General features: G+C 42.8%; 1 protein-coding gene across 1 annotated transcript; it reads right to left on the bottom strand.

The window, feature by feature from the left end:
- Positions 1-47: 47 nt before the first annotated feature.
- Positions 48-24,181, bottom strand: sesn2 (sestrin 2). Its single transcript, XM_088603059.1, has 10 exons — positions 23,422-24,181; positions 12,844-12,909; positions 10,904-11,098; positions 10,155-10,337; positions 9,420-9,629; positions 8,965-9,106; positions 7,813-7,928; positions 6,368-6,558; positions 5,293-5,437; positions 48-4,132 (listed from the first exon to the last, which is right to left on the bottom strand). The coding sequence occupies exons 1-10, from the start codon at positions 23,767-23,769 to the stop codon at positions 4,046-4,048; spliced, it is 1,683 nt and encodes a 560-aa protein (XP_088459185.1). The 5' UTR covers positions 23,770-24,181; the 3' UTR covers positions 48-4,045.
- Positions 24,182-27,988: the final 3,807 nt, after the last annotated feature.

Genomic DNA, 27,988 nt, shown 5'->3' with positions numbered 1-27,988 from the left:
TCAGTTTTCATCTTTCTTTACAAACCAGGGACCACGATCACGATCCGTTTTATATCCAACTCAAGATTTATTTACTTATTTAAAGTGGATTCACACAATCGCCGGACGTCAATCTTTCCGACTGTGAGGTCTACATTCAAGTGTTACAAAGGAGGTCATCTGTACCACGAAAAAAAGAAAAATAAAACAGCAGACTCTTGTCAAATGAAAAAATAATGACGCACATCAAGTAGTGTCAAATCACAAACAGCAGCATTGTGCTTTCAAAGCAATCAGAATAAAGTGCTGTGCCTCACACCTTAAGGAGACTGCAGATGCTACATACACAGGTTTTCAACCATTTACCTACCTCACACAACTGGTTTCCATTCCAGCCCTGTCCTGCGGTAAGAGCCCTTAAATGAACTAGAAATTCACTACATTAGCTTTTCCTAATGTTTTTCTGCTCATAAACAATTGGGAGGTTTTAAGTTTATGTTGCAGAAATGTTTTTTTAAAAGAATCACCAATCTGAAGTCATTTGAAAGCGTCATTAAGCTGACCTCCCGAGAATGTCACCACAGTATTGCAGGAGTATCACAGAGAACTTGGTTCTGTGTAATACCTTTTTCAAGGTGAATTATGAAACCATGAAATTGCTAGTCCAAATTAACGAAGGGCTTGAGTGGAATGAAAACCTGAACATACTTAGTAGGGACTGAGAAACCCAGTAATACTTGGCAGATCGGTAGAAATGGCTTTATAAAATACAATTTAAAAGCAAAAGCTAGCCAAAAAGGGGGATTCACTGAGAATCCCAAAACCTTAACCATACCCGGACTCGATTCTCATTTAAGACTCATGCTTGTACCCAATTCCAGTGCTTAGTGCTGCTCCATACCTGTGGCAGAAAAAGAAGTTGTGATTTCACTAGCCCAACCCCATTTAGCTGGATATCCCCAAGCGTTAACCCTATTCCATCATGAGACAGGCTGGAACAGCCCAGTCTCACTAGACTGGTGTCTGTGTTGCCCAACACATAAAGCTAGATTTCCAAACAAAACAAGCATATAATATGGGTACACATTCAAGGTCCACAGATGCAGACCATTGCTGAATGTGACTGCGGGTTAGTTTGTTGGTTTTTAACTTCTTCCTCTTGTTGGATAGAGCATTAATTGTATATAATATATCCAATACTGCTGATAACCAAAATATGAACTGATTAATCTCTCTGGAAGGAGTTAAACTGGACTCAGTGCAGTTTTGCAAGATTCGGGAACACCTGGTTTCTTAAAGTTTGTACTCATCTTCACAAAATGAGTTATAAAATATGTTTGAAACATTACAAAATGGTTAATGACTGTCGTTTGACTATACTATAAAGCTTTCTCCAATACAGGGGGTATAAAGGACCGTTAATATGTTTTGCTATTCTGTCATTCTTAATTAGAATTACATTTTGAACAATGCTTTGGAGAAAGGAAAGCTTCAGATTGCCAGAAGCTGAACTTTCCCTTGAAATGTCACAGTCACTAATTGAAAACCAACAGGCTCTCCATAGGTAACGCTTGAACACTGACAGCACAGAAACACTGTACTCGATCACCGCGGTTACAGTTTCAATCAAAGAAAGAGAGCATGGAAGCAATATCCCAAAATGTAAAAAAATGCATCACACAAGCTAAACAGCCCAAGAAAACAGTGCAAACATTCTGTGAGCAAAATAACAGGGACAATCTACTGCAATCTATTGTGCTAATAACCCAGTGCCATGCTGTTAAGAAAGATTGAGTCTGCATGAACATGAGACACGAGGGGGGGTGCTCATTGGCACTTAATAAAGATTGCAGCTCTCCAGCACATACTCCAGTTAGTAGTTCTGGGGAAACTGGGGAAGAATCACCAAGACATACACTCCAGAGCTTGACAGAGGGGGGGAGAGGTCAAGGAGCCTGCAGATATTGTTTAATATGAACAGGAGGCCTGAGCCTCGGGGAACCCATGACAATTGCCCTCATGGGCTTCTCTTTCACAGTTTTAATATACGAGCGTATATTCACAAGTGAACATTCGCATGAAGTGTAGGGATCAGCATATACTCGAACATGTACCTGCTGAGGCTGGATTGCAGTTATGTAAATGATGAAACTGCACATGGAGTAACTGATTAAAGAACTTCCTTTTCATATTGCATCCAGGCTGCTTTTCCAAACCTCAGATGAACTCTTAAAGGGAACTCCCAAGTTCACTCTTCTCTAAGAGTTAACTCTCCTAAAATTCTCAAGTTAAGTCTGGTCTGCCGCAAACAGAGCTGGAAAAAAAAAAGTGAGGCTGGATTTGACACCCCTCCTTTCATTTGTGCCTTGGATTTTGCACCACAGTATACAAAGTGGTATTAAACTGTGCACTAAATTCTCACCAAGTAAACACTGATTCGGGAGGGAGAATGGCAACTCCAAAAAGAGCTGTTTGCTCAAAGCTGAAGACATATCCATGAGGCTTAACGAGTGAGGTGTGTAATGACTCGTGGTGAGGTAGAAATTAATGAGAGGCAAAAAGGATGGGAGACATTAACTAAATATTCAACTAATACCTACCAATGAAAAATCCCCCCCATGTTATTTTATTAATACCTATTTCAAAAGTTAACTTGTGTACAAAAACCAATCTACACAAAAATTTCTGCATCACTTGTGAATAACCATAATGGATAAAACAAATACTTATGAAAAATATTGGGTTTGAAATATCAGCAAAGCCTGCGATGGCCTAGATAAGGTTGCCATTATTATAAAAAATAGATGCACTGTGGTCCTGAGACATTGGTTGGAGACATGTTAGGCACAAACACAGAGGTTGAGACCAATTTAAGAAAAAATATGGGTATAGAAGACACAGTAAGAGGTATAAACCTGCAGTCTAAAATTTCTGATGGAATTTCTTTCTACTGAACCAGCATAACATTTTAGCATTAGATTCTGTGTTTCTGTGACCGGACTAAAGTTAAATGCAATTTTTTTTTTCCTAAAGTGACAAAGCAAAAAACAGGAAACCAATCAGAGATTGCATTTCACAAGCTGCAGACTCCTGAACACACTGTAGTAAAGAAGCAGTGAAGCAAAGCAAGCAATATTATCTGAACTTCACACAAATAGAAATACACTCAAGATAAGGTAATACACATTGAACCTTCAGCACCAGCTTCGCAGCTGGTCTCAGTTCAAAGGTAGCAAAGCTCCTGTATAGCGGTTTCATTGCACATTAGCAATCTAATTACCTGCCAGAACAGGTGTTTGCATTGACTACACCAAGGCAAACATTTATCCACTTTAGCTGACAAAATGATACAACACCAAATGTGCTCATTAACCAGGCAGATTGGAGAAAGGCAGTAATGACTTGGCAGGGCACCCCCAACAGGACAGCCTGCAAAGCACGATGGGCTCTTAAATCAACACTCAATTTGCTGCTAGTGTATTAGTTTGATTTATTGAACAGAAACTACACCGGAACCAGTGTAGTTTTATCCTTTTTTCTCCAGTTGAAGCTGGAATCTATGTGCCAATGAAAGAGGCAGTTGGCAGGTGGGTGGTACTTGGTATCACTGCCCAGCACGGACTGGCAAGGTGGGTAAAGTTGACCGGAATCAGAAAACTGGGATAAGCACATACCTTACAGCTTTCCTTTCAGAACAGTTCTTAAAACATTACAACATATAAATAAAGAATAAACACTGGTAACAACACAGACATCCCACACCCAAGTGAAGCAGGGATAAATGTGAATTAGTTTCAAAGTCCACAACCATATAGAGACAGAGCTGTGAAGTCCCCTGTTACACCTGGTGCACTGTGCAGGAAAGAGCTGGAGAACCCATGAAGCCTCCGTACTGATTTAGAGTGAAGATACAAGCCATTACGTCAGAATTCCTCCCAACAACAGGTCACTAAATTCCTATGCACTCGTGAGCATTAGGGGGACAGGGTGATGGCAGTGGAGAGTGCCCCATCCAGGGCCAGCGGGAGGGAGCAGTGAGGTGCCAGGGAAGTGGAAGGGCTGCCCCTCACGTCATGTAGCGGGTGATGGCTCTTAGGGAGTACAGCAAGGCCGCCTGCATGCGTGCTTCCAGCAGGATCAGATTGACGTGGACCTGCAGCCGGGAATCAACAGCCAGTGTTATTTAAAAGTAGAGGGGGGAGAAAAAAAATCAAGACTGTCAGAGTACCATACAAAATAAATCAATATACCGTGCTTGCAGGCTATAAAACAGAAAGACCCCCCTTGCTCATTTCCAAACTGACAATAAACCGCAGGCTCAAGCACAATGCCACCACCCATGGGCTGCAGTCACTTCTTTAAAAAGGAAAATCAATAAGAAAAAAATTAAAGATTCTTAAAACATCATTTCCAAAGATGAAAAGGCTTGGTACTAAAGAACACAAAATCAAAGGTCTTTAATTATTGGCTTGATGTTCTTATCCAGCCAGCAGCCATATCACCCAGCAGCTCTCAACTGGCAGTAACTGAAGCTAATCAGGGTTGAACCTCGTCAGTACCTGGATGGGAGACCTCCTGGGAAAACCTGTGGTTGTTGCTGGAAGTTGTGTTAGTGGGACCAGCAGGGGGCGCCCACCCTACGGTCTGTGTCGGTCCTAATCCCCCGGTATGGTGGTGTCGACACTATACTGTAGTGGGCGCCATCTTTCGTATGATATGTTAAACTGAAGGTCCTGACTCTCAGTGGTCATTAAAGATCCCTGGGCAATTCTCATTAAGAGTAGGGAGTTATCCCGTTGTCCAGGCCAAATTTCTCCCCTCTGCCTTTACCGTGGCCTCCAAATCATCCCCATGTATGACAGGCTTGCTCTTGCCCTGTGATGAACTGGCGCCCCGTCCAGGGTGTACCCTGCCTTGCGCTCGTTGCTTGCTGTTTAGGCACCGGCTTCCCGCGACACCGTATGGTATAAAGCGGTTTGGCGAATGACATGACATGTTCTTATCCAAAGCAACCTTCATCTGCAGCCATTTATATTTTAATTACTGTGTATTTTACTGAAGCAATCTGAAGGAAGTGCTTTGCTTAAGGGTACAACAGAGGTGCCCCACTTGGGGTTTTAAACCCACAACTATTAGGTTACAACTACAGGCCAAACTGTGCACTTTTCCCAATCAACTCTTTGACATAAAGGTTGGTCAATAAGTAGCCTGTAAAGCAAGAAGACCTGTTCACACATTGTTAATGATTTGCATCTCTCATCTTTACTACATCAGAAGTAAGAACAGTTCTTGGTCTAGCTAGCCTCACTGTACCTTCTCTGAATGTCTGAAGTGTCTCCAGAAGCCGTTGTACATCTTGCGGGTGGTCTTCTCTGGGTAGCAGGCCACAGTTTTGATGTAAACCTTCAGACTCCTCTCCAGTAGGTGGTTGACATCACCATAGTCATAGTCATCATACCTGCAAGAGCCCACATCACACCCACACCTCTTTTTAAATGAATATACTTTCACAGATTGGCCATAAATAATGATTTGCTGGCATGACAATGCAAGACCACAGATCTTGGATTACAATAGCACAACTCTGGAAAGGAAAAGGCAAGCTCCTGATGTGATCAAATCTTTCACCTGACATAAAAACCATCTGCCTGACCAAGTTGTTAAGGTCATAAACGTGAGAAACCTGAAACAGGACAACTTTTGTCACATAACTGTACTGAAGTGTCATGTCCCGTACTGAAAACTTGTGATTCTTAGATTAGTTTTTGTTCATATTATCTGGGATCTTGGTGATAAATTTGATTAAATACATCAGACCTCAATGTCACATTTGTTTTGTGCATCATAGTACATTTAGCAGCTCAAAAGATATGAATAAAAGGAGGCCAGTCTCTCCAGCTCATTCAACTTCTGATCACAAACCAACTGCATGTCTTCAGCAGTGGGAGCACCCTTTGGTTTATACCATGCTTTTACTGACAGTGTGTTAGGAGTATAGTAGCCTGCAATAGAGCCCATTTCAAGCCTTTGGGCTGTGAGAACCTACACTGTTAAAAATAGATCTGAGAAAACACTAACAAAAATACTTTTTTGTCACTTCATGTAAAGCTGCATTGTACCCTCACTAAGGAAAAAGGTTTCCTGAAACTGGTTGAAATGGTTATGTTCTGATTAAATAGTACAGAAATTACTTAAATATGTGATTGCAGAAAGAAAATGAGATGAGAAAAAGCACCTACTATTTCAGGAATAGTTGTACACAGTTCAAGTTTTAAGAAAGACAACACATTCTGCCTGAGAAAACCAAAGTTCTCTTGACCATCTGGAGCAGGTTCAGCACATGCCCATGGGCTGTGATCCCAAAAGCGCACCTCGCACATAGCCTCACCTAATCCCAAACACGCAGTGGATGTAGTTCCACACGGCTTTGCGCAGCATGTAGGTATCCACACCGGAGTGCATGGCCATTGTGTTGTAAGTCAAGTTGGAGACTACCTGGAATTTCTCGTCAAGGTGCTGCCCCACATCTGGGTAGAGCCGGTTAATCAGGGAGTAGCCGTGATCCTCCCAGGAGTAGTCCTGTTCAGAGAGAGACAGCCATGTGAAGATAAGAACCTTGGCAAGACCAGAGGACAGTACAGACCCATCAGCGTAAGGCTTGATTTGAGCTACACAAATCAACAGTCTGACTGCCTAACTGGGTATTTCGCCCACTTGCCATGGAGAAACTGTTCTTGCAACTTCAGTCCCAGTTTTCTCTGGTGCTCCACACAGATTATTGGTATGAATGACAGATTAAGGGTTAATATATTAACACTGTTACAAGAATAGGACAATCTAGCTCTTGAATGATGGACTCCTGCAAGGTACACCTCAACTGAAAGCCAATTAGCATCTACAACAATAAGTGACACAACTTTAAACACTAGTACGTTAAGAGCAGGGAGTTGCGCAGGCATGCAGACTGCAAATGAATAAGGAGAGTTTATTCATGCTGAAAAGTGACAGAAAAAGCAAAGGATACAACACTACAACTCTGGAGCCTTCATGTCAAGAGAAATTTCTTCACACCCTAAGGAATGCTTGACATTTATAAAGGTGAGTACTGTGCTCTTTTTACTCTTCAGCATAGTATTGACCACTGTTTTTTCTTATACAAGGACTAGCTCAAAGTCCTGTAAATCCAGAAACAGAATGAAAATAAGGGGAGTCTCATTAATGGGGCTGCCCTTTCATGCTGAATGAAATACAATCCTACAAAAACCTTTTTTTTTCGGATGCATCTGGAGAAAAGCTTTCGAATTTGTTTAGAACATAAGGTTGCAAACAAGAGGAGGCCATTAATCCAATCTAGGTCATTTTGTAGGCAGTAATTGAGCCAAGGATTTCATTTAGCTACTTCTTGAAAGAAACCAGGATATTGGCTTCAAAAACATGGCTGGGTAGCTTCTTCCATGCCCCCAGGTTTATATTTTACTTCATAATCTCACGGCCCTCCACTGTGTACTACATTTATGCCAAAACCTAATTTTGAAATAGCACCGCTTAGAAAAAAGGACAACAAATTATATTTAGCAGCCAAACTTAAGTAGATACACAAGCGAAAAAAAGCAAAATAAAACCAACTGGTGGCATTTAGAAAATGTAATAAGAAACCTTTGTGAAGCCCTCTCCTTTTAAGGAACAACAACAAAGCAAATTGGTGATCAGAAGTCTTTAAAAGTTAACAGCCACAGTAACAGAGCATATCTGAAAAGAAATGTTTCCCTTGCAAACTCTGTACATTGTGAACACAGCCACAGGGTCACCTCTGTTGAAAGAAGGGTGTAGTACCTGGGCACGGAAGGTAGGTGGCGCCTGCTCCCCACGACGAGTGAAGTCCTCGTAGCCAAAATCGGGATCCTCAACAAAACAGGACACGGTGGCAGGGGTGGGCCGTGTGCTGTCATCTACAGAACACAATGCATTACGTGATGCAGGATATATCTGTGATACACTAGGGTGGGGTGTCACAAGATCTTTTAAAGGAAGGTGCAGCTAAAAGAAACACAAAACATCCTTAGGGTAAAAAGACAGTGCTGCTTTACTTCCAGCTTCCCACTTTGCATAACCAGCTGATCCGCTCACCAGCTTAAAAAAAAAATCAATCTTTATGAGAGGAAGATCTACTCTATTCCTGGACTGCAGATAATCACTGACACTGGGCAACCTCAGCTTCTTTGTTTTTAAACTGCCACCCGACCAACCGTCTTCCACAAAAAGTCAGGTGACTTTGGGCAGGCCGGACATTTTGCTTCAAGGGGATTCGGATTCACACAAGAAATACCATCTCGTCTGAATTTAACAGCCTCTTACAATAACCCTTTCAGACTGAACTGAAACTGAAGTCAAGACATTTTAAAATATCACAAGAGAGTCAGATCCGGTTGTTAACGTTCAGGCCAGGTGTTGGAATTGTGAACATCGCATGACTGAACGTTCCAACACTGAAGTAACCTGTGTTTTCAGTCACATCCTACATTTGGCTGATAAGAGTGAAACATCAAAGTTTCACCGACTCTGACAGCGCAACACACGGCTCCAAACATCTGTATTTAAAAAAAAAAGACCCCAGGCTGCAGGAGATTTCAGCGACAAAAACGGATCGCATCCAGCTCCATGTTTATCTGGTGTTAAAAAAGTATTTTTGGGTTTGTACAACAGCGATTCTCTTTCGAATTTTAAACAAAGCACCTGCCAATTTGCTTTACAATTTTTCATGAATGTGATTCATGCAGTAAAATCTCCAGGTTGAGATGTCAGCTGGCCTTGAATACAATAGCAGGTGCCCTCAAACCGGCTGCTTCTCTGACAAATGCCTAGGAAACACCCCCTGGCTCTCTCATCCTGCAGAGGTGGGTCTGCCGCAGCCTCAGAAACCGGCTTTGGAGGTCCGAAGGAACTGTGGGGGATGCGGAGGGTCCTGTGGGTGCAGCAGGCACCTACCAGAGGGCGCCACCAGCAGGCTCTCGCTCTTCTCCCTCTCAAAGCGGGTGGCCATCTCCTCCTGGCTGGCCTCTTCCTCCTGCTCCTGCAGCAGCCTCATCTTCCTCATCAGGGCCTCCACTTCCTGCAGCGCCTCCCCCGCCTGCACGTGGACAGGGGTCCAAGGCGAAGCCGGGAGAAAAGAGGGGGACAGGGAAGGGTCAGAGTAGGAGTGAAACGTAAGGCGCAGTGAGAGAACGGCCAGAAAGTTGCACATTTGTCATCGTTGCCCGCTTCTGGGACTGCGGAAATAAACGGCCAGCACATTCCAACAAAAGAGAGGTCTCTAAAGCAAAGCAGATGCAACTGAATGAACAAAAAACAATGAAAATCAGTCCTTGAGTGTCATAAGACTTTGCTTCATCCTTATCTAATCCACTCATAACCCCCCCCCCACGCCCTCCAGCAGTACCTACCCCCGGCCTGCTGGCCCCCTCCTCTGTCGCAGGGCTGTCGGTGGGGCGTGGAGACGGGGAGCGGAAGGCGTGCCCCCCCTCGTGGTCCGGCTCGGGGTTGATGCCGCAGCCGAAGACGAAGGAGGAGAGGGAGTGGTAGTGTGTGAGCAGCACCACCGCGTGGATCAGCTCCGCCAGGCACCAGCCCTCGCCTCCCGGCCGCACCAGGGCCTGCAGCATGCAGACGCCATTCAAAACACTCATTTAAGCCTTCACTCGGGAGGGAACCATCTGGATGACTCCACCCCCCATTCATTAATCACATTTTTACGCATCTTGAAGGATTAATGGGCCAGTTTGCTCCTTTTCAAGATGTTGGCTACAGCCGGAACAAGGCAGGCATGTGGCTTTGAGACTGCCGTCCATCTGATGTCACTGACCAGCACCAGAGAAATAGCCCAACATACTGTAGTGAGGGCTGGGGGGCTGTAGTTTGGAGTCGCATCAAGCAAACAGCAGCCTCACAAAAACTCCCCTTCGCCGCTACACTGCTGCCCTGCCCAAGGTTACGCCTCGCAAGTGAGCAAACCCGGTGGCGTTCAAACTTAGAAACCAACCAGGAGAGGAACAGTGAAAAGAATACCAGGCGAAAGCTAATTTAACACTCAGAGAAACAACGGGGGGGTACCTGGTCCTGCGTCAAGACCCAGAATGTGGGGTTTATAGCAGCGTTCCAGGCTGGGACGGGGTGCTAACCTCAATGTGCTCCTTGGTGACCAGCCAGGGACGATGCGCCAGCAGTTTGTTCAGCTCGTTCAGGCTCCGCAGCTTCCAGGGCACGTAGCTGAGCCCCCCCAGCCACTGGGGGTCCCCGCCCACCTGCAGGAAGCGGGAGGCATGCAGCTGGACCAAGTAGGAGCACTGGTGACGGGCAGCAGCCTGGACCAAAGACAGGACTTTCAGACAAAGGAATCGAAGGGGTTTACAGCAGGAGACAGAGGTAGAACACTGCCTTCTGCGTCAAGTGAAGATCTTAAAGCTCTGGGGTTAAGTGATAAATGAAAACTGTATTGAGATGAAACAACACGAATGGCACGGTGGAGCAGGGGCTAGCTTTGCTGCCTTGCAGCGCTGGGTCCCTGGGATCAAATGCTGGGGTGCTGTCTGTGTGGAGTTTGCATGTTCTCCCTGCGTTTGTGTGAGTTTCCTCCGGGCACTCCAGTGTCTTCCCACAGTCCAAAGACAGGCTGGTAAGTTAATTGGCTTCTAGAAGAATTGGCCCTGGTGTGAGTGCGTGCTTGCCTGTGTCTGTTTGTGCCCTATAAAGGACTGGCATCTGGGCCAGGGTGTATCCTGCCTTGAACCCGCTGCTTGCTGGCATAGGTTGTGGCTCCAGTACTGGATAAAGCAGTTAGAAATGTCATCAATTTCCCTATGGGATTAATAAAGTATCTATCTAGAAAATGGATAGACGAACCACCAGGACAGACAAGGCAGTACCGTACCATGATGGCAATGTAGTGTCTCCAGGCGTAGGGCAGTGGCCCGTCCAGCTGGAGCAGGTAGTGCTGCGCGCGCAGGAAGCTGCTGAGGTACTCGGGGTGCAGGCCCATCACCATGGTGACGTGATCCACTCGGCCCAGGGACACGAACGCCTCGATGAGCACCTGCTCGCCCTGCTGGACCCCCTCCTCCGCAATCTGAGGAGAACGCAGCACGCGGGTTACAGCCCCGCTTCGCTCCAGAGGCAGAGACGTCCACGCATGGACGCCGCTCGAGAGCTACACAACAGCACACGCGTGACACAGCAATAAAAGGCGTGGGGATAAGCACAGCAAACTGAAGCAGGGAAAAGGGCAAAGCCAAGAGAGCCATTTAAAAATGCTTAGTGGAAAAGCTTCAAACACGAGAGCTGCCGAGTCTCTGGTCGATTTGGGCAGTGAGCTGCACACGAGAGACTCCATGTGGAGACCAGTCTTCCGAGTAAGACGACGTGAACTGGCAGTTCTCAGATTAATAGATTGATTACACGTGTGTACCAAATCCCTAAGGTGAGCTAGAGTTAGACTATTCAGCGCCTTATGCTTTTACCATAAATTCACCAGATTTAATTCCTCCAGTTCTTCCCAGATAATGCTGCTAAAAAAATCACTAAAACCCGACTGTCATCATTTTTCACCTCTATGTCTTAATTACCAGTGTGTCATTCACTCCCTTGCAGACAAATCAAACTCTCTGAATGATTTAAAAAAAAAAAGTGACCATTTCACAGAGAGGTCAAGTTTTAATTATGTGACACATGATTTGGGAGAAAAAGGAGAAATCAGCATCAGTTCAGACTGAAAGCAAAAACAGCAGCCCAATACAAAGTAGTTAGAGATCAGTATAATGTAGTAAAAAAAAAAAAACAACAAACAGGGACTCCTGAGTGGCTCAAGTGGTAAAGGCGCTCACCAGAGAGCAGTGTTGTACAATCGGCTGAGTACCACTCGCTAAGGGAAGGGTGGGATACACTTATCGGGTGGGTGTGAGAAAAACGACTGGTGATTCTAAATAAAATAAATAAATAGGAAATTCCACTTACTCCAAAAAAAATAAAAACAAGCAAAGTTTTATCTCATTTAATGAAGCTTTTCCTTTAAAAGTTAGATAAGCAAGAACACTTAAGTCTTACATCAGTGTATCGGCCTCAGGACTAGGGATTGAATAACTGCACTCCTGCCAGAACATCCTCTCACTCCCAGCACCTGAGGGAGAGGCCCAGTCCATGTAGGCATTGATTGTCTCTACTCTCTGTAAACATTGTTTTATAGAGCGCAATTCTTAACAAAAAAGGAATTATAAAAACATCTGAAGTCCAGAGAAGGCAGAGTTAAAGTACCCCATACGAAGGAATGCTCTTTTTCCCCCCAATAAGTAACAGGACAGTATTCACAGCTCATTCACTCCTCAATAGTCCCACGTCCACAAAAGACAACTCTCTCTCTCCCACTAAACTGCACACACAAACATGCTTATGGGTTGTTTCAGGAGCACTGTAGTGGTGAGTTTTGATTTATGTGCTCACTAGCTCTTTAAAACAGGAGATGTGCTCTCAGCAATGTCACAAGCTGGGGGTGCAGTGAGAGGGACAGCACAGTGATGGGTACAGAGACACTGACATGGTTAATGGAAATCAGAACTGGCATTTCACGAGCTTTTTCCTGCTGGATCTGGAGAGTCAAGAGCTAGCACTGGTCACATCACAGGCCTCAGTTTCCCATTTGAACAAGTCAACACCCTAAGTGATAAGTTTGCCTGTTCCACATTAAACACAGTCAGACTAAACTGCTTTTACCTTTAAGCAAATGCAGCCTATCACTTGGTCTCCCTGCTCAGCACAGTGAATAATGTTGGACCCTTCTGGGATACGCGGATGGTTGGAAATATCTTTTTGCTACTTTACCTCTGTTGCTGGGATGAAGAAACTCGGTCCTCTCCCTAGGACTTGTGGAACCTCAACACCTCGCTCCTAAAAGGAAACAGAAAAAAAATCCACTCTGGTCACAATACTATTTGATATGACTATGATGTTTTCAGAGAGTGTCAGTGTAACAAAGCTTGGGCTATAACAAGCCTTTCATAATGAAGGTAGACGGGCAACAGAAAACTTTGTTTGCCCCAAACATATAAGGGAAGCAGCATTTTGTTGAAGTAGGTATAATCTCAATCTTGCACACTCTGAATTGTTGTCCACACATATAGCCTATAACACCCAAAGTTTAGAAGCTTGTGGATTTGTGGAAAAAGCTGAAGTTTTGGCTTATGTGGAAACCAGACATGGGTTAAAGGTTTTTGCAAACACTGTTCAAATGTTCTTAGGATTGTATTCAGCCCTAATCATCAAATCACATCATTTCAATTAGCATCCATTCAGCTCAAACAAAGCCACTCACGGTCTCCTAAACCACCTTAAAACTGCCCCCTTTAGAGAGTTAGAAGTTTCTGAACAGGTGAAAGGACAGTAAACTCAGTGTGGGTATATGCCAAGGAAGCCTCACCTTTAAGCATACAACCTTAGTGCTGTTTTAAATATTTGCAAATAAACACAAGCCTCTGTGTGCTCTACAGACTTGAAAATGCAAAAGGGCTCTAAAATATAAATACTTAATTCCAGTAAACCAAATATACACAAAGAAAACCATCAGTGTGCCATCAGACTGGCATTTCATCTCATTCTAGATCTATAATGCAGGGTACAGCTCTTTCACTTTCTCTATCTTACTGCATGATGCAACATGCCTGAATGTTGCCCGAGAACGGTAAAAACAATGAGACAGCCGTTTCAGGGAAAATGTCGGAGTTGTGAGAATCAAAGCTCTCTCCCAGTCAAAAACTGCCCATTCCACCTCTCTTAGCAATGATGTCACTGGCCTGTCTACATCCCCTTACAGGAGTTTCAGGACTCCTACTGCAGAAAAACATCAGAAGCCAAGATTGTCCTTAAACTTGGATCACAACTGCCCCCTTTTCTCACAGATCTGTGATCTAACGTCTTTTTAGGACCACCTCCCTTCATTAAGTCCCTGCTACCCTCCCCCTCAGTCCCTCACACCTGAAGATGGCCGAACAACTGAAACACTGTGTATCTTTCCTTCTCTCTTTCAATGTGGAATCAGACTTTACTTGCTCCTTTGCAGCCAAAGCACACTGATGCAGCCCCTAACTTAAATGATAGTAAAAAAGTTTGAAGGAACTCGTGCAGACGAGCAGCTTCGCAGATGAACCCCGCATACATGGCCCCAGTTTACGAACTGCTGTTACTACAGGAAAGGAACTCTCTTCAGTCACAGTTCATGTTCCCTAGGGGAGCTGGATGGCACAAGATCTTCAACACAACATTATCACGTCTGGCTGAGACTAAGACTGGCCAGAGCCAGTGTAATGGGTTACACAAACTGGTTTTCAGTAGTGAAGGAAGGCAATACGAATATGAAAGGATATGACTCATCTCTCTTGCAAACTGGCTGTAGGGTTACAAAACCAAGAATCTCACTGCTTGACTGGGTTAGGATCCAATGTTAAAATAAAATAGAAGAGCCTGGACTTAAAAACATGTAGGAGTGAGAGAAAAAGTAAGAATTTACCTGAAACTATCCCACACTTTATAAAGACTGTATGATTGTAGTGCACTGCCACATGCCCTGTAAGGAGCCCTTCACGGAGATGAACTTTAAAACAGACAACTCAATAGGATTACCTATGAACCCTTAGTTACACCAGGCAAAAAGAAAACTGCACACTGAAATTAGTAGCATACTCTGACAGGATCTATCAGCACTTTATTTGAACCGAGCCTTCACACACTTTATTTAAAATTGAACAAATTTAACACAGCATGACAGAGCAAAACCTCAAGGATATCAGTAGTAAATCACTCTGTAAACTGTATACAGTTGGTAAGTGCGTACATTTTCCATTGCCAACAGGAAACACAGATTGCCTTCAAATCCATATCTCATGCAATACATAACTTCACTTCGATCTCAACTGATCTTGCGGGATGGTATTTAATCCCTCCGAGATTGACAATGCACACAAAATGTTTAATGGAAGAAAAAAAAACATTCCTCATTTAAGAGGACGTTTAAGAAGTTCAAAACATCCTAGAGAATTTCACAGGACAATTAGTGCCAAATCATTATGTTCATAGAGTCATTTTTCTTTACTTGTTGAGCAGGTGCTTTATGTATAATTTTAGTTTTTAAATGTTATCATCATCATTCTCTCTAGAGTACACATTTACAGGAAATAAATTTCTTATATAAAAAACTTCTTATATTAAATAAAATCTTACAAAGGGTAAAACTCTAAGATCACCTAGTCCTGTTTTTCTCCAGGTCACCAGATTTTCAAGTGCTTCAACTCCTTTTGAAAACAAAATGTCCAAGTTTCCAAAACAGAAGACATGTAAACTTTGGCTGACCTACCAACGGTCAGTACCTAATCAGAACACACCGTCACATTTCCAATTGGATTAAGTAAAGCTCTAGGACACAAACAGCTGCCTTTAAAGATGGGGCATTCTGCTCCTGAGTCCCTCCAGCCCTTGTAATAAAAATCACCACCCGGATCACAACAGCAAGTCAGCTCTGACAGCCCTGCAAACAGGACTGAGTTGGGACGTGCGCCAGCAGGCAAGAAGGGCATCAAGGAAAAAAAGGGAAAGAAAAAAACTTTTGTATTCTGCAATTGTAAACCGACACCAGAGGAGTGTTGTAAATCAGGTAAAACACAGCACTTACTCAGTAACCCTGCTGAGATGAAAATTTCAGCACTTTCCCGAAGAAAAGCAGCTCTTCCTGACAGTGGGTGTTCCATTATTCTCCAGCTGAGGACACACAACACCCTAGGAACCCCTGAGCAACTCCAACAGCCTCCTGTTAAAAATGCAGCCCCCACAGAAAGTTCGTTTTAAGCATGGGGGGAGGAGGGGGAGTGTCTTTGGACTTGGCTACTTTGTCCATGAATCCCTTCTGAACCTTGTCTTATACCTTAAAGATAAAGATGATAAAGTCCTCCAAGTCACCCCAGAACTTTCAGTGGACAGTCATACTAACCTCGTCAGTTTTGCAGTCAAATTCCTTACAAACGCATAAGAACCTCAGTATGTTTACAAATTCGGCACCTCTGACTTCCAACTCATCACGCCCAACTGTTTCTTGAAAGAAATCGAAATTGTCGTCAACAACACGCCCAAGTAGCTTGTCCCATACTCACAAAGCCCTTTCTATAAAGAGAACCAACTGTTTTCAATTTTGCACACACAATTTACTTTGAGGATCAAAAGCAAATATTCATGGAAAACATTAAAAAAAGACTTTCACATCCTGAACCATAATCTGAATAACTACATTCAACTTCGAGGTCAATTTGTTTCCAAATACACAGGAAAAAGTTTTCTTGATACCTATACTGTTTGTTTATTGTAATTACCACTTGAAATGCTAAAATGTTTTACATATGCCTATCAAAACAGCCGGTTTCCTCATAAAGCAGCATCAGGATTATGTTAAGATATACTGTAACAGTTACCACGGAGCAGAATTTTTGCAAATGTTATTCTGATCTATAAAGGTGGGTGTGGGTTTGGGGTGGAGAGAGCAGTGGATGAGAAAGGAATCATTTGTATTACATCAGTCAAAAAAAAAACATAAAACCGAACGCCGAATCTACATGCTTATTGATATTTTAAAAAACGTATTTCTTGCCAGATTAAACTGCTCAAAGTATTTCCCTTAAGCAAGAACCTATGATCTGACTGCCATATCAAATGCCATATCCAAGAGACCTTGGAAAGCCAGGAAATACAATCTTGCCCCGAGAGGGTATTTGAGACGGGTTCACCCCACCATCTAACTTGCATATATCAAACTTGTGCCCTCCATTACACGCAAATAGCGATATGTTTGACCGCGAAAATTGTGTCGACTATGGACCAGATAACTGGCCCACCTGACAGAAAATATGAAGTTCTGAACTCTGCATAGAAAGTTAATAAAGACCCACAGAGCAGATAACGCAGATACATCGATAACGACAACGAAATATTTTGACAATGACAATTTTAATAGCACAACTGCCCGAAAAGCACTAAATTCGTTTCGATGGCAGAACGTACGAAAATGTGAAACACACTGGAGCTAACCTGCACTTTTAAACACCCGCAAAAAAGCGAAAAGACAAGCTGCGGTAATACGGACAAAGGCGAAACCAACCTCATTAGAAGAAATCTTATTGAACAAAATCGCAAAAACATGACAAAACGTGGAAAAACTGCATATGTAAATAGTTTTACCTTCATCGGAATCGGTCGAGACGTCCTTTGGAATTAAGAGAAAATCTACCGTCAGACCGTATTGCATTGCCTCGGCTTCTCTGGGCTCACAAGCGCAGCACACAACAGCTGAAGCAAGCGCCAAGGCACGTCATAGAGTGCAGGTTATTGCATCACTTCTGACGTAACCAGGCAGAAAGTCCCCGTCTGTGCTTCACAGCACCAGCACAAGACGAAATACCCGAGCTGGAGAACTACTTTTACACTAGAGCTGACAAAATACCAGAAGCACAGTATTCACTTTTACATACATCACTACTTCACTTTATCATCTATTTTATTATATAACCATCTATAGCATCTGTTACTTAAGATATTTAAAAGTATACAGCTCTGGTGGGGAGCTGCGTCAGCATGCATACTCTGCAAAGGAACAAGTAATGGGTTTATTCCATGCCGAAAAGAGAAGAGAGAAAACACAACGTTTCGGCTGTGAAGCCTTCTTCAGGTGTACCGTATACAGCTCTAACTGGTATGTTAGATATTGTATTATACTTTTGCGTATAACGATAAAATCGCATACCAAAAGAAAAAAAACAGGATTGATAACAAAACAACAGGTAGACCAAGGCTTTTTTTGTTGTTGTTGTTTTCTTCATAGACCATTTTTAAAAATAACACTCCGCGCAACACCATGCCCAAAACCCAAACGTTTATCTCGATTTAGCAAATAAAGTGACATGTTCTCGGTTCTGTACTGTTCTGGCCATTCCCCGTTGAACATGGAAAACGACAATGCAAACGACTCCAGGGCAACAAGTCTCGACTTGCGCCAACAGCTCAGAGACAAGTCCACTAACCAGCAAGCACGGAGCAGAAAACACATTTTAAGAATTTACAGAAGTGTAAATTATGAGAACAGACTGGTTAAAAAGTAAAAGTTTTAGCTATAAGACGGCGCTATCCGACTGTACCAACTGAAACCCAAATGCCTCTCTGCCACTTTTAAAATAGCAAAATTGAAATAACGTCTTTAATAACTAGATGCCAATTTAATCAGTTACCTGCTGTTGCATTCTTTGATGGTCGAGGTCACTATCAGAAATCCACATTTTCCCTTTCTGTTCCTATGCTGTCATTCAAATCAGTGGGCTTTTTCCCTGCCTCTTGATAGCGGTATGTGCTCAGCTTAATTTAAAATAAATCACCCACGACTCAGATCCGTGTTAAGAGAATAAACGCTTGAATCGAGAGGCGGATCTTAGTTCCTCGCAAAATTCCTAACGCTAGTAATGACCGATTAGTCAATCTCATCTAGAGATGCAATGTAGACTTTTCATTAACTATTACCCTTTACAAAAAATATAATACGATCTTATCAATGTTTGTGAGGGAAAAAAAGTTTCAACATAAACCTCTAATTGTACTTTTCCGTGCAGTGTTTTGTTAAATAGCCGAGATTTGCAGATGCCAAAAACGCTGTAAAGGGTTCTAGTTAATATTTTTTATTAGGCGGTTGTTTGCGGAATTAACAACCTAATACCATTAGAAGCAATATCGACGTGCAAAAGTATCAAGAAATACTGCCAGTCGGAATCCCCGTTTGGGAATCACAGACAAGCCCAGTGGGACGTATTTAAGACTTCATTTATTTCTACTGCTTCCATTCAGATGTGAAGTCAACCCGCCAGGGAACCTGCCTGGGTGATTTCTTCACAGATGCCTGTGAAATGTTTCACTTTTTGGCTAACCTACCACACCGAACACGGTAAAATATGTGTGCGTTTGTATGTGTAGAAGGAAGAGCGTGGTAGGACACGCGAAATATTTAACGATAAACTTAACACGCGTGAAGCAATCTGCGGGTGGGATACGCGCATCCCTTCTGGCTTTTCGGCCAGTTTGACGGGATCTGGGTGGACTCCGGCAGCCATTCTAAGTGGCTGCATAAGGGCACCATGCTTAGGTTACAGTGAGCCTGAAGGAGGGTCAGCAGGCGGCCATTAATCACGCAGCGGTCACTCGCAGCGGGACAGAGCTGGGCTCCCAGGAGCGAAGCGCACGTAGGCGCTGTCCTGGTCAACGTGCCGTCCCGGGGTGTCCTACATAAATGCAGCAACAGCAGCGGCCAATTGCGTCAGGCACATAGCAGTTTTCACAGCAGGTCAGCACTCTGCTATTTAAATTAAGCACTTTTTAATTACTTCGCTGTGAATGGGCTCCGAGGATGTTTCAAAGCCAAATTTTCCATTGACGCCAAACTCACTTTTATCTAACACTGAAGCGATCTTCAGCACGAAAATGACAGAAGACGCAGAAGGCATTATTACTACTGTGGGTTCCAAGAACAGAAAGCTCTAATAGCAGATGTTTTTGTGGGGAGGGGGTCGATCTGCCCTAAATCTATGCTACAGTTTTAGATTTAGATTAATCCAGTGATTAGTCAAGGTAATTCAATCCAGCATAGGTCCTTACTCATTTTAACAGCACAAATGTTTGGGATTAAAACCAGTAAAAAGCAAAGGACTACTGAGCTGTGGAGCTGGCAAGCACCAGACAAATTATAGGCTGGTTTCTGTCATTTGAGGTCTTGAACTTATTTCAGGAGTCTGTGTGTTCTCTTGTGATTCTTTGTTCAAAAGGGAGAACCTGAGAGAACCTTAAGGTAATTCAGAATTCACTATCACTAGGGTGTTCTTTGAAAAATAGGCAGTATTAAAACAAGATACAGTATACAGTATATCTATACAGTGTCTTCAGCACAGATGACATGACCTAGTGAATGTTTTTAAAATGTCAGCCTTTATCGGTGTTGCATCACTGCACAGCAGACCTGAGAAGTAGAGTAAAAGTTATTCCAGTGACTAGGCAATAGTGTGGAGCATCGGTTAGGATTTCTGCTCATAATGAGCAGGTTAGAGGTTTGAATTCCAGGTGCTGTTCCACTCTAAAGCATGGGACTCCACTTAAATGTCTCCAGTAAAAACCCAAGTTCTACAAAGCTGTTTTGGATACGTCAGCAAATCAGTGTAATGCATTTGAGTCTTCTATGATTTTATGCAATCATCCTACAATTCAGCAATGAGTTTCAATATTGAACAAGCAAACAGCCTTAAAAAAAATGGGAATGAAGTTAATAATGTAGCAGCTCTACTTGCAATGCACCAGCCTTTCAGAAGGACTCGTCTAAAGACTCTGAAGGTGAGTGTTCACATAGTTCTCTCTTTAATGAAGAGGGACAGGTTTTATAAATCAGTCAGGTCCATCTAACCAATTAGTCTGTATTTACCCTAAGATGACCCTGCCCTGATCCTCAGGGGTCAGTATGAGAAGTATGTGCTACAGAGCACACTTTGCAACAGAAGAAGGAGACTCAATCTCTCCATCCTAAAAACAACTAATTATACCATTTGCATGGCTGCCCATTAATTTACAGACACTAATTTAGTTCTTCAGTCGTTTGTAATGTTGTGCTGCACTGTGGAAGCTCATAGTGCAAGTGTTGCACAACAATATTTCACTGGACCTATGAAACGTGAAGTTGATTCCTCTTTCTAAATAGTCTGTTACTGTTGCAGTTTTTGCAGAAGTTGAGAAGCGAGTTTGGTTAGCAAACTACAAGCAGAAATATAATACATTTGGTTATCAAACAAGATTTCTGCGATTAATGCCCAATGTCAGAAGAAATGGCTGCTTTTACTTGTGTATTGGTAATTCCTATTGGTTGTCTGATTTATAATAGTTTACAATAAACAAAATAGCCATGGAGCCACACTATGGCATAATGGTTAACACTGCTACCTTGCAGTGCTGGGCCAATGGGTTCAATCTTGAGCGTGGGTGCTGTCTGTGTGGAGTATGGACTGATATCCCGTCTGGGTTGTACCGTTCCTTCTGCCCATTGGTCAAGCACGCTGCAGGGAATCCTGGGAGAGAGGGTCACATGGGCTCCCCCATATACTCCCATGTACAGACCAGCTGTTCTGTTCCTGCCACGCATCCTCACACAACAGCCCTCCGTGTCTCAGAAACACAGCTGATGTCAGACCACCTGAACGTCCCTGGCAAGCTTCTCCTTTCAGGGCAGCAGGTCAGCTTGCTCCAAGGACAAGATAACTGCAATAATGGGAATTAGGTTTAAACCAGTGGTCTTCAACTGCAGTCTTCGTGATCACAGAATAGCCTTCAAACACGCCACTGCATTAGATAACGACCAAGGTCAGAACCGTCATCTCATGATAAACAAGAAGTGGCTCCCATAGGTGATGGCTGCTCGCTGTCCTATAGGATTGTCTGGTGTGCAACCCTGTCACCGTAAACACTGCTGAGAACACAATCTAGAACACATGGCAATGCAAGTATTTTTTATAAATAAGGTTCGACAGCAGTCGGCCTTATTTGACAAAACTCAGCTAGAACCTCCTTTTCAGCACAAACTTGTCTGCTAAGTGATGTTTCTGTGAAGCTTTGGCTTTTCACAGGACAGTGGAGATGTAGGTTATTCAACAGAAAATTAAGGGAAAAGGGCATTGAAGATCCTAATTTTGCCATCTAACTATTGCCCTCTTTTACGTGAATGACATGCAACAGAAAGAGGGGTTACAGAATTGTAAAGAGAAAGGGCATTTATTCCAGTGTTGCCAGCTAAATTCAACCCTAGTGTTGTACATCTGGGGAATTACTGAAGTTCCGCTGTAGTTCACTGCTAAATTTGTCATTTCGCTGCTGTGCAGTAGAATTGCTGGAGAAGAATAACTGAGTTGCGTCACCCAGGTCGGCGCTGTGCTCCAGGGGTGGGTGGTGTGGATGTCTTCTTATACGTAATGCGGTACATAAACGCAAGCAATTACCCATCCATCCACCCAGCCATTTTCTAACAACTCTTTTCCAATTCAGGGTCACAGAGAAGCCAGAGCCTATCCAAAAAACAACGGGCACGAGGCAGAATACACCCTGGACGCGATGGCACTCCATCACAAGGCAGACATACACACATTTGCAACAAAGCCGATTTTCCACAAACACAGGGCGAGCTATAAACCCCACGCAGACAGCGGCTTGGGAATTGAACCCGGGGCCCCAGCACTGCTCAAACATGCCACCCGCAAGCTATCACGAATATAGACAATGGCAACAGTTCGAACAACCAGTCACATCTTGGCTGGCTGCTGTGTTCAAAGAAATGTGCCACGGTACCAAATATCAAGAGGAAATAATACTGTAGAGTGGAGGCTACAGTATCCTAGGGGTTTTCAGCATCACCAAGACCTTTGGCACAAATGAATAATAAATAGAATAAATAACAAACCCATTAATATAAATACAATCCTTATATAGCACATTTTTAGACACTGTACTCAAAATGCTTTACAGGTACTGGGGAATCCCCTCCACCACCATCAATATATGGCCGCCACCTAATGCAACGACAGCCACAGTGCACCAGTACACTCATCACACACCAGCTATCAGTGGGGAGGGGAACAGAGGCATGAAGCCAGTTCATAGATGGGGATTATTTGTAAACCGTGATTGGTAAAGGCCAATGGGAAATTTGGCCAGGACACCGGGATAACTCTCCTGCTCTTTTCGAGAAAGACCCTGGAATTTTTAATGACCACAAATAATAATAATAATTGCTTACACTTATATAGCGTTTTTCTGGACACTCCACTCAAAGCGATTTACAGGTAATGGGGACTCCCCTCCACCACCACCAATGTGCAGCATCCACCTGGATGATGCGACGGCAGCCATAATGCGCCAGAACGCTCACCACACATCAGCTATCAGTGGGGAGGAGAGCAGAGTAAGGTAGCCAATTCATAGAAGAGTCAGGAGCTCGGTTTTATGTCTCATCCAAAGGACAGCACCTCATGGCTAAAGTGACAGGTTGCGAGCAAGACCACAAATAGGAAAGAAGAAGAGAAATATTTATTGATCTGTCCCAAGGAGTTTAAGAAGCTCTCAAATAATAAAAAATAACAAAATACACATTATAAACCGCTCCTGCAGCTATGTTAAACACCTCAATCTCAAAATTAAAAAAAGAGCTTGGTGATGAGAAATAAAACGCATTAACCTTCCCCAATCATCCAAACATTCAGTTGTCAGCAAGGACATCCATACACAACTACTGCAGGTGGATCTACAACAACACTTGTCTGTGGATACAAGCTGCGGTTTCGCTGTACATGTCCCTCTCACCTCTGCGGCGTGAAGGAGCTCTGCCGCTTTTTCTCGGATGTCGCGGAAGGGGCAGCTCTTGGACACCCTCAGGAGCTGCAGCAGAGTCTCTTTGTCGAGCTTCGCCGAACTCTCTCCCGGTTCCGCCAAGCCGGGCCTCTCGCTACCCAGGCACAACAGCACCGCCTGGCTCAGCGCGTCCAGGGCGGCCGCTCGCTCCTTCTGGTCTCGGCTACACAGCCGCTCGAACTTCCTGGAGTCCCACACCGGTTCGGACCTCGATGGCTTCGGACATGGCTCCTCTTGATTCGGGTCACCTGCCTGGCTCCATTCCGAGGCTGAGACAGGAACAAGAGTCATCTCCAGCATTTTTATAATACGACCAAGTCGATTAATTCAAAAAGTCACTATGATCTTTCGCTGCGCTATTGACCCTACGCTAAGATGGCTATACTATTATAAATAAACTTAGACACAGCAGATATTTTTCTACCAGTATTAAACGATGCTCTAAGCTTCTTCGTTGCGTAGTGCAAAACATATTTGCCATCTTCAGGTGCTGTTATACGGCTAGCTGGAATTCAGAGCTCAAAAATAGAAACTGCATCCATGGCGATAATTCGTTACGACGAAAACAAAAACCCGTAAATTGCTGACGTTTGAGCAAAATCGAGGACAAATGCTAAACTAATAAAAGGGAAAAATACGAGCTAAAAGAACGAGATCGTTAGAAAACCAGCTGATGCAATTACTTCCGAAGCTGCTGTAATGAGATAAAAGCAACGGTGTACAACAGTTCATGGGAATTGAAGTTTTATAAATACAATCCCATATTTCACACCAATGAAGCCGAAATATGCAAGGGACTACAAACACGGAGACCCATGTAAAATGTATTTGGTGCTCGTGATTGGCTCCCTTGCAACCAACAAGAAACGCAGTAGGGAAACTCAACTACGGTGGCTGAGAAGTGAAGTTATTTCAGAATCGCAGAAGTAGAAGAGATGTGTTGAGCGATTTTAATAAAATAAGCCAAAGGAACCTGATTCCCCTTCTTGTTCGTGACCGTGGTTATATTATTGTACTTATTGTTCTTTCCCATTGTTATCTGGGAAAGAAAACATTAAAATCTGAACAGAAATTGATTGTTTCGACGATGTTTAGAAGTAGCTGTATGTGGCCCAGCGAACGCGGTTGACACCGGGTCTGCTGATGATCAACGTGCTCCTTTGAAACTTGAAAACATTTTTTGTTATACTTTAAATATTTTAATAACATGCTCCTAATTATTCCTTATTTATTTAGTTATGGTCCATTTATCTTACATCCAAGTAGCTTATATATCCAGAAAATGGAAACCGCTAGAGGCGTTGTAGTCACGCGTACCCCTTGCCCAGCTTCATTGCGCGGTCGGCTATGCAGAGTACTTCGCTGTTGGTAAACTGTTTTAAAACTTTCACAAACAAGGCTGTCTACTGTATATTATTATATTATTCGTTCCGTGTGTTTGGAGTTTTACGACATATCTCTACGAGCTGGGACTGCACAGCTCCAATACTTATGAAGAATATTTTTTTTAAATCCGCAAAGAAATGAAGTGAGACTTAAAACGTGTTTTTTTTTTTTACAAATAACCGCTATCCGCAAGTTTCGTGTCATTCTACAATTCATCATGAAAAAAACAACTTGATTTACTCACATGACAGCTTGGGCAGTTTGCGTTGAAAGTTGTAATAATTCGACTACATCACTCCATTCAAACTGCAGTCGAAAACATCGATACCAATTCTTTCCACACAGAGTGTCCTGCAATAGGATTCACACCCTTCCAATGATGTCTCACTTTGTTGAATTAAACATTAGTACAGTATGTGCATTTTCTTGGAAGTGAATACATTTTTTCTTGAAACTTGAATGGCTCAAACTGAACACTTTTATATGTAAAAGTTAAAGTCAAAATGCAATATCAGTGGCAGAGGGTGACAGCGTTTGCATGGCACTGGGTGTGTAAATAACCAGAGAAAAGGAAACTGCAGACAATGCACACCTTATTTCCACGGACCTCCTCCACTAGGAACTGTGGTTCTTCTCAGGATGCAATGTAAAATGCTTTTCTTCTTTCTTTGACCATTAAAGTACTTCTGATTTGTGAATTAGAGCTCGTCAGGATGGCCGAGTGGTCTAAGGTGCCTGATTCCATGACTTAAGTCTTTCCATTGCTTGGTGTTCTGGTCTCTGACTTGAGGTGTGGGTTCAAATCCCACTCCTGACAGCTAATACCTCTGATTTGTGAATAAATAATATATTCTTATGACTGAAAGTGAGTAGTTTTCAATAGTTAATGTCACTAATGTATACAAATAATAGCAAAAAAAAATGAAATTAAGGTTATTAATGACCTGCCTATTTTAATTATGAACTAGCATTTTAGAAAACGTTTTAGAAAACGCCACTTTCAGCACCATTTGAATTGTCATAATATCATAATCTTATTGCCTGTGTAAACATTAGAAAATTAATCTTTAATTATTTTAACTATTTAGAAATAGTTTTTAATTTTGAATTAGATGTTTTTTTCATTTTGAAAATGGGAAAAATATGGAGGTCATATCTTTTCAGTGTATTATAATGATCAGATCATTTATGAATTATTTGTAGGGTAATATTGATTTTAGTTCATGAAAACAGCATGCGTTTTCATTAAGTGAATTTGTCTGGTGTATTTATATTATTAAGATCAATTATAATACAGTAGCAGTGTAATTCCTACAGCTGGGCGCAATTACAAATCAGACCTATGTGAAAGAAAGATTCACAGATTTTTAAGTGCCCATGAAATAGAATTAGTTCTTACATGTTTGATTCAGGCATGCTAAAGTGCATTTGCAACTGCAAATAAATGACTTAATTAATTAGGCTGCTTGAAATGCCTGCAGTGTTTTTCCCATCATTAATGAATGAATGATAGAAGTCAAACATAAACCTCCCAGACTGCAAATGAAGGACTTAATCACCAGAGATGTTTTCTTCCAGTTGATTACTTTTTTTAAATTATTTTATTTTATCGTTTGGATTGAGACTTTTATGTAAAGACTCTTTTTAGTGCAGCTGTCTCTACAGACTGCTACTCCATGCATTGTTGTTTCCCAGTCAATAAAGTTTTTTGTAAGAAAAATCCCGTGTCTTTCTTCTGTTTTTTCTTCTCTGGATTCCTTGTCTCTGGCCATGGTGGTTTTTTACCCTGGGATGACAAAGCTAAATCTGCCAAGTAAAAGTTACGTTTGTCATATCTGTGCTTAAGGTGGGACTGAGCAGCATCTGTGAGGCACAGGATGAATCCCTGCACTGGGTAAGAGATAGAGTCAACACAGGGAAAGTGCAGGCAAGCATGGTGCAGGCATACAAAGTCCGGGATTGTGGCGAGATACACGCAGAGTTCAAAGCTGGAGAGACAGTGAAAGCACAAAGGGAATTCCAGAATTATAATCGAAACAAGTGGGCAAAGTTCAAAGCATGGGAAAAAAACAGGTCCAAAGCAAAAAGGAGCAAATCCAGAGAAGTGGTCAGAGACAGTCTAGAGTTGAGAATCCAGGAAGAAACAAAACACAAAGGAACTCAGGAAGGGAGCTAGAAAAAAGGCTGAGGTCAGAGTTCATCTCTTTATCAGAGCCCCAAGAATTGTCTGAGCAGAATTGAAATATTCTGCACCATCTGATGCAGGATGTTCATTGCCTGCAGGTGATACAGGTTTTCTGTCAGAATGTGTTTCCATGGTAACCAGCATTAAATGACAGGTGATTGCATGGCAAACCCAAGCTGGATCCACAGTGTCCCCACAGGAACAGACCTGAAAGGGCTAGTTTAGCTGTTAAGGTGTTAAGATAAGCCAGGTGTTCGGAGTCTTGTCCTAGCCTTCCTGGCACTGGTTTGAAAGCATCACATGTTCAGAAGTGTGTTTCAAGAGGTTTTTGAGTGATAGTTGGAGTAATATTTAACATCAAAGAAGTATTTATTCATTTTCTTGCTTATTCCTTTGGAGACTCTTTAAAGTGTGTAGCATAAAAACTAATAACAGTTGCGATAAGTTACCTTTTTTTTCAAAACTGTCTGAACACCATGTTCCTAGGGAACAGACCCACAGTTAATGGCCATCATTTAAAATGTTTTATGTTGTTACAGATTCTTAGGAAGTTCTAAACGTGGGCTTGTTGCATGCATTGAAAGTAGAAGAAATGCCTTTGTGAGAGCCATTAAGTGACTGAATGAGCCCAAATCAATTGATTTTTATGCCGTGTTTCCTGACATAGCCGGCAGTTAATCAGCTCACCTAGCACGAACAGGACAATATCTATTTATGACATGACAACCAGGTCCATGGGGTAGGACTGTGGAATGTTTGCTTAATGTTCGAGCACTTTTACAACACCCGGTGCCAGGTGCTCTCTCAACTACTCTAATACAAAGACCACGAAGCCCAGCTGTGTCTCTCCAGGAAGGGAAGCATAAGTGAGTCAAAACACTAATATGTGGGTAGCAGTAGTGCCTTTTCATAGGTCTATAGGAGGCACAAGGTCACCTGACTATGATG

Source organism: Lepisosteus platostomus, chromosome 13 (genome assembly GCF_059453375.1).
Source record: "Lepisosteus platostomus isolate fLepPlt1 chromosome 13, fLepPlt1.hap1, whole genome shotgun sequence".
NCBI lineage: Eukaryota > Metazoa > Chordata > Actinopteri > Semionotiformes > Lepisosteidae > Lepisosteus > Lepisosteus platostomus.
Note: the sequence above shows the minus strand (reverse complement) of the source record. Positions and strands in the feature narration are given on the sequence as shown.

What these genes read in the sequence shown, in the direction of transcription:
- sesn2 (XM_088603059.1), bottom strand. Translation starts at nt 23,769, where the DNA reads ATGCTGGAGATGACTCTTGTTCCTGTCTCAGCCTCGGAATGGAGCCAG. An exon ending in AGCTCCTTCACGCCGCAGAG is followed by an intron (nt 12,910 to 23,421) that starts GTGAGAGGGACA and finishes GTTTCCTTTTAG; the next exon opens with GAGCGAGGTGTTGAGGTTCC. An exon ending in TCACCAAGGAGCACATTGAG is followed by an intron (nt 9,630 to 10,154) that starts GTTAGCACCCCG and finishes TGCATGCTGCAG; the next exon opens with GCCCTGGTGCGGCCGGGAGG.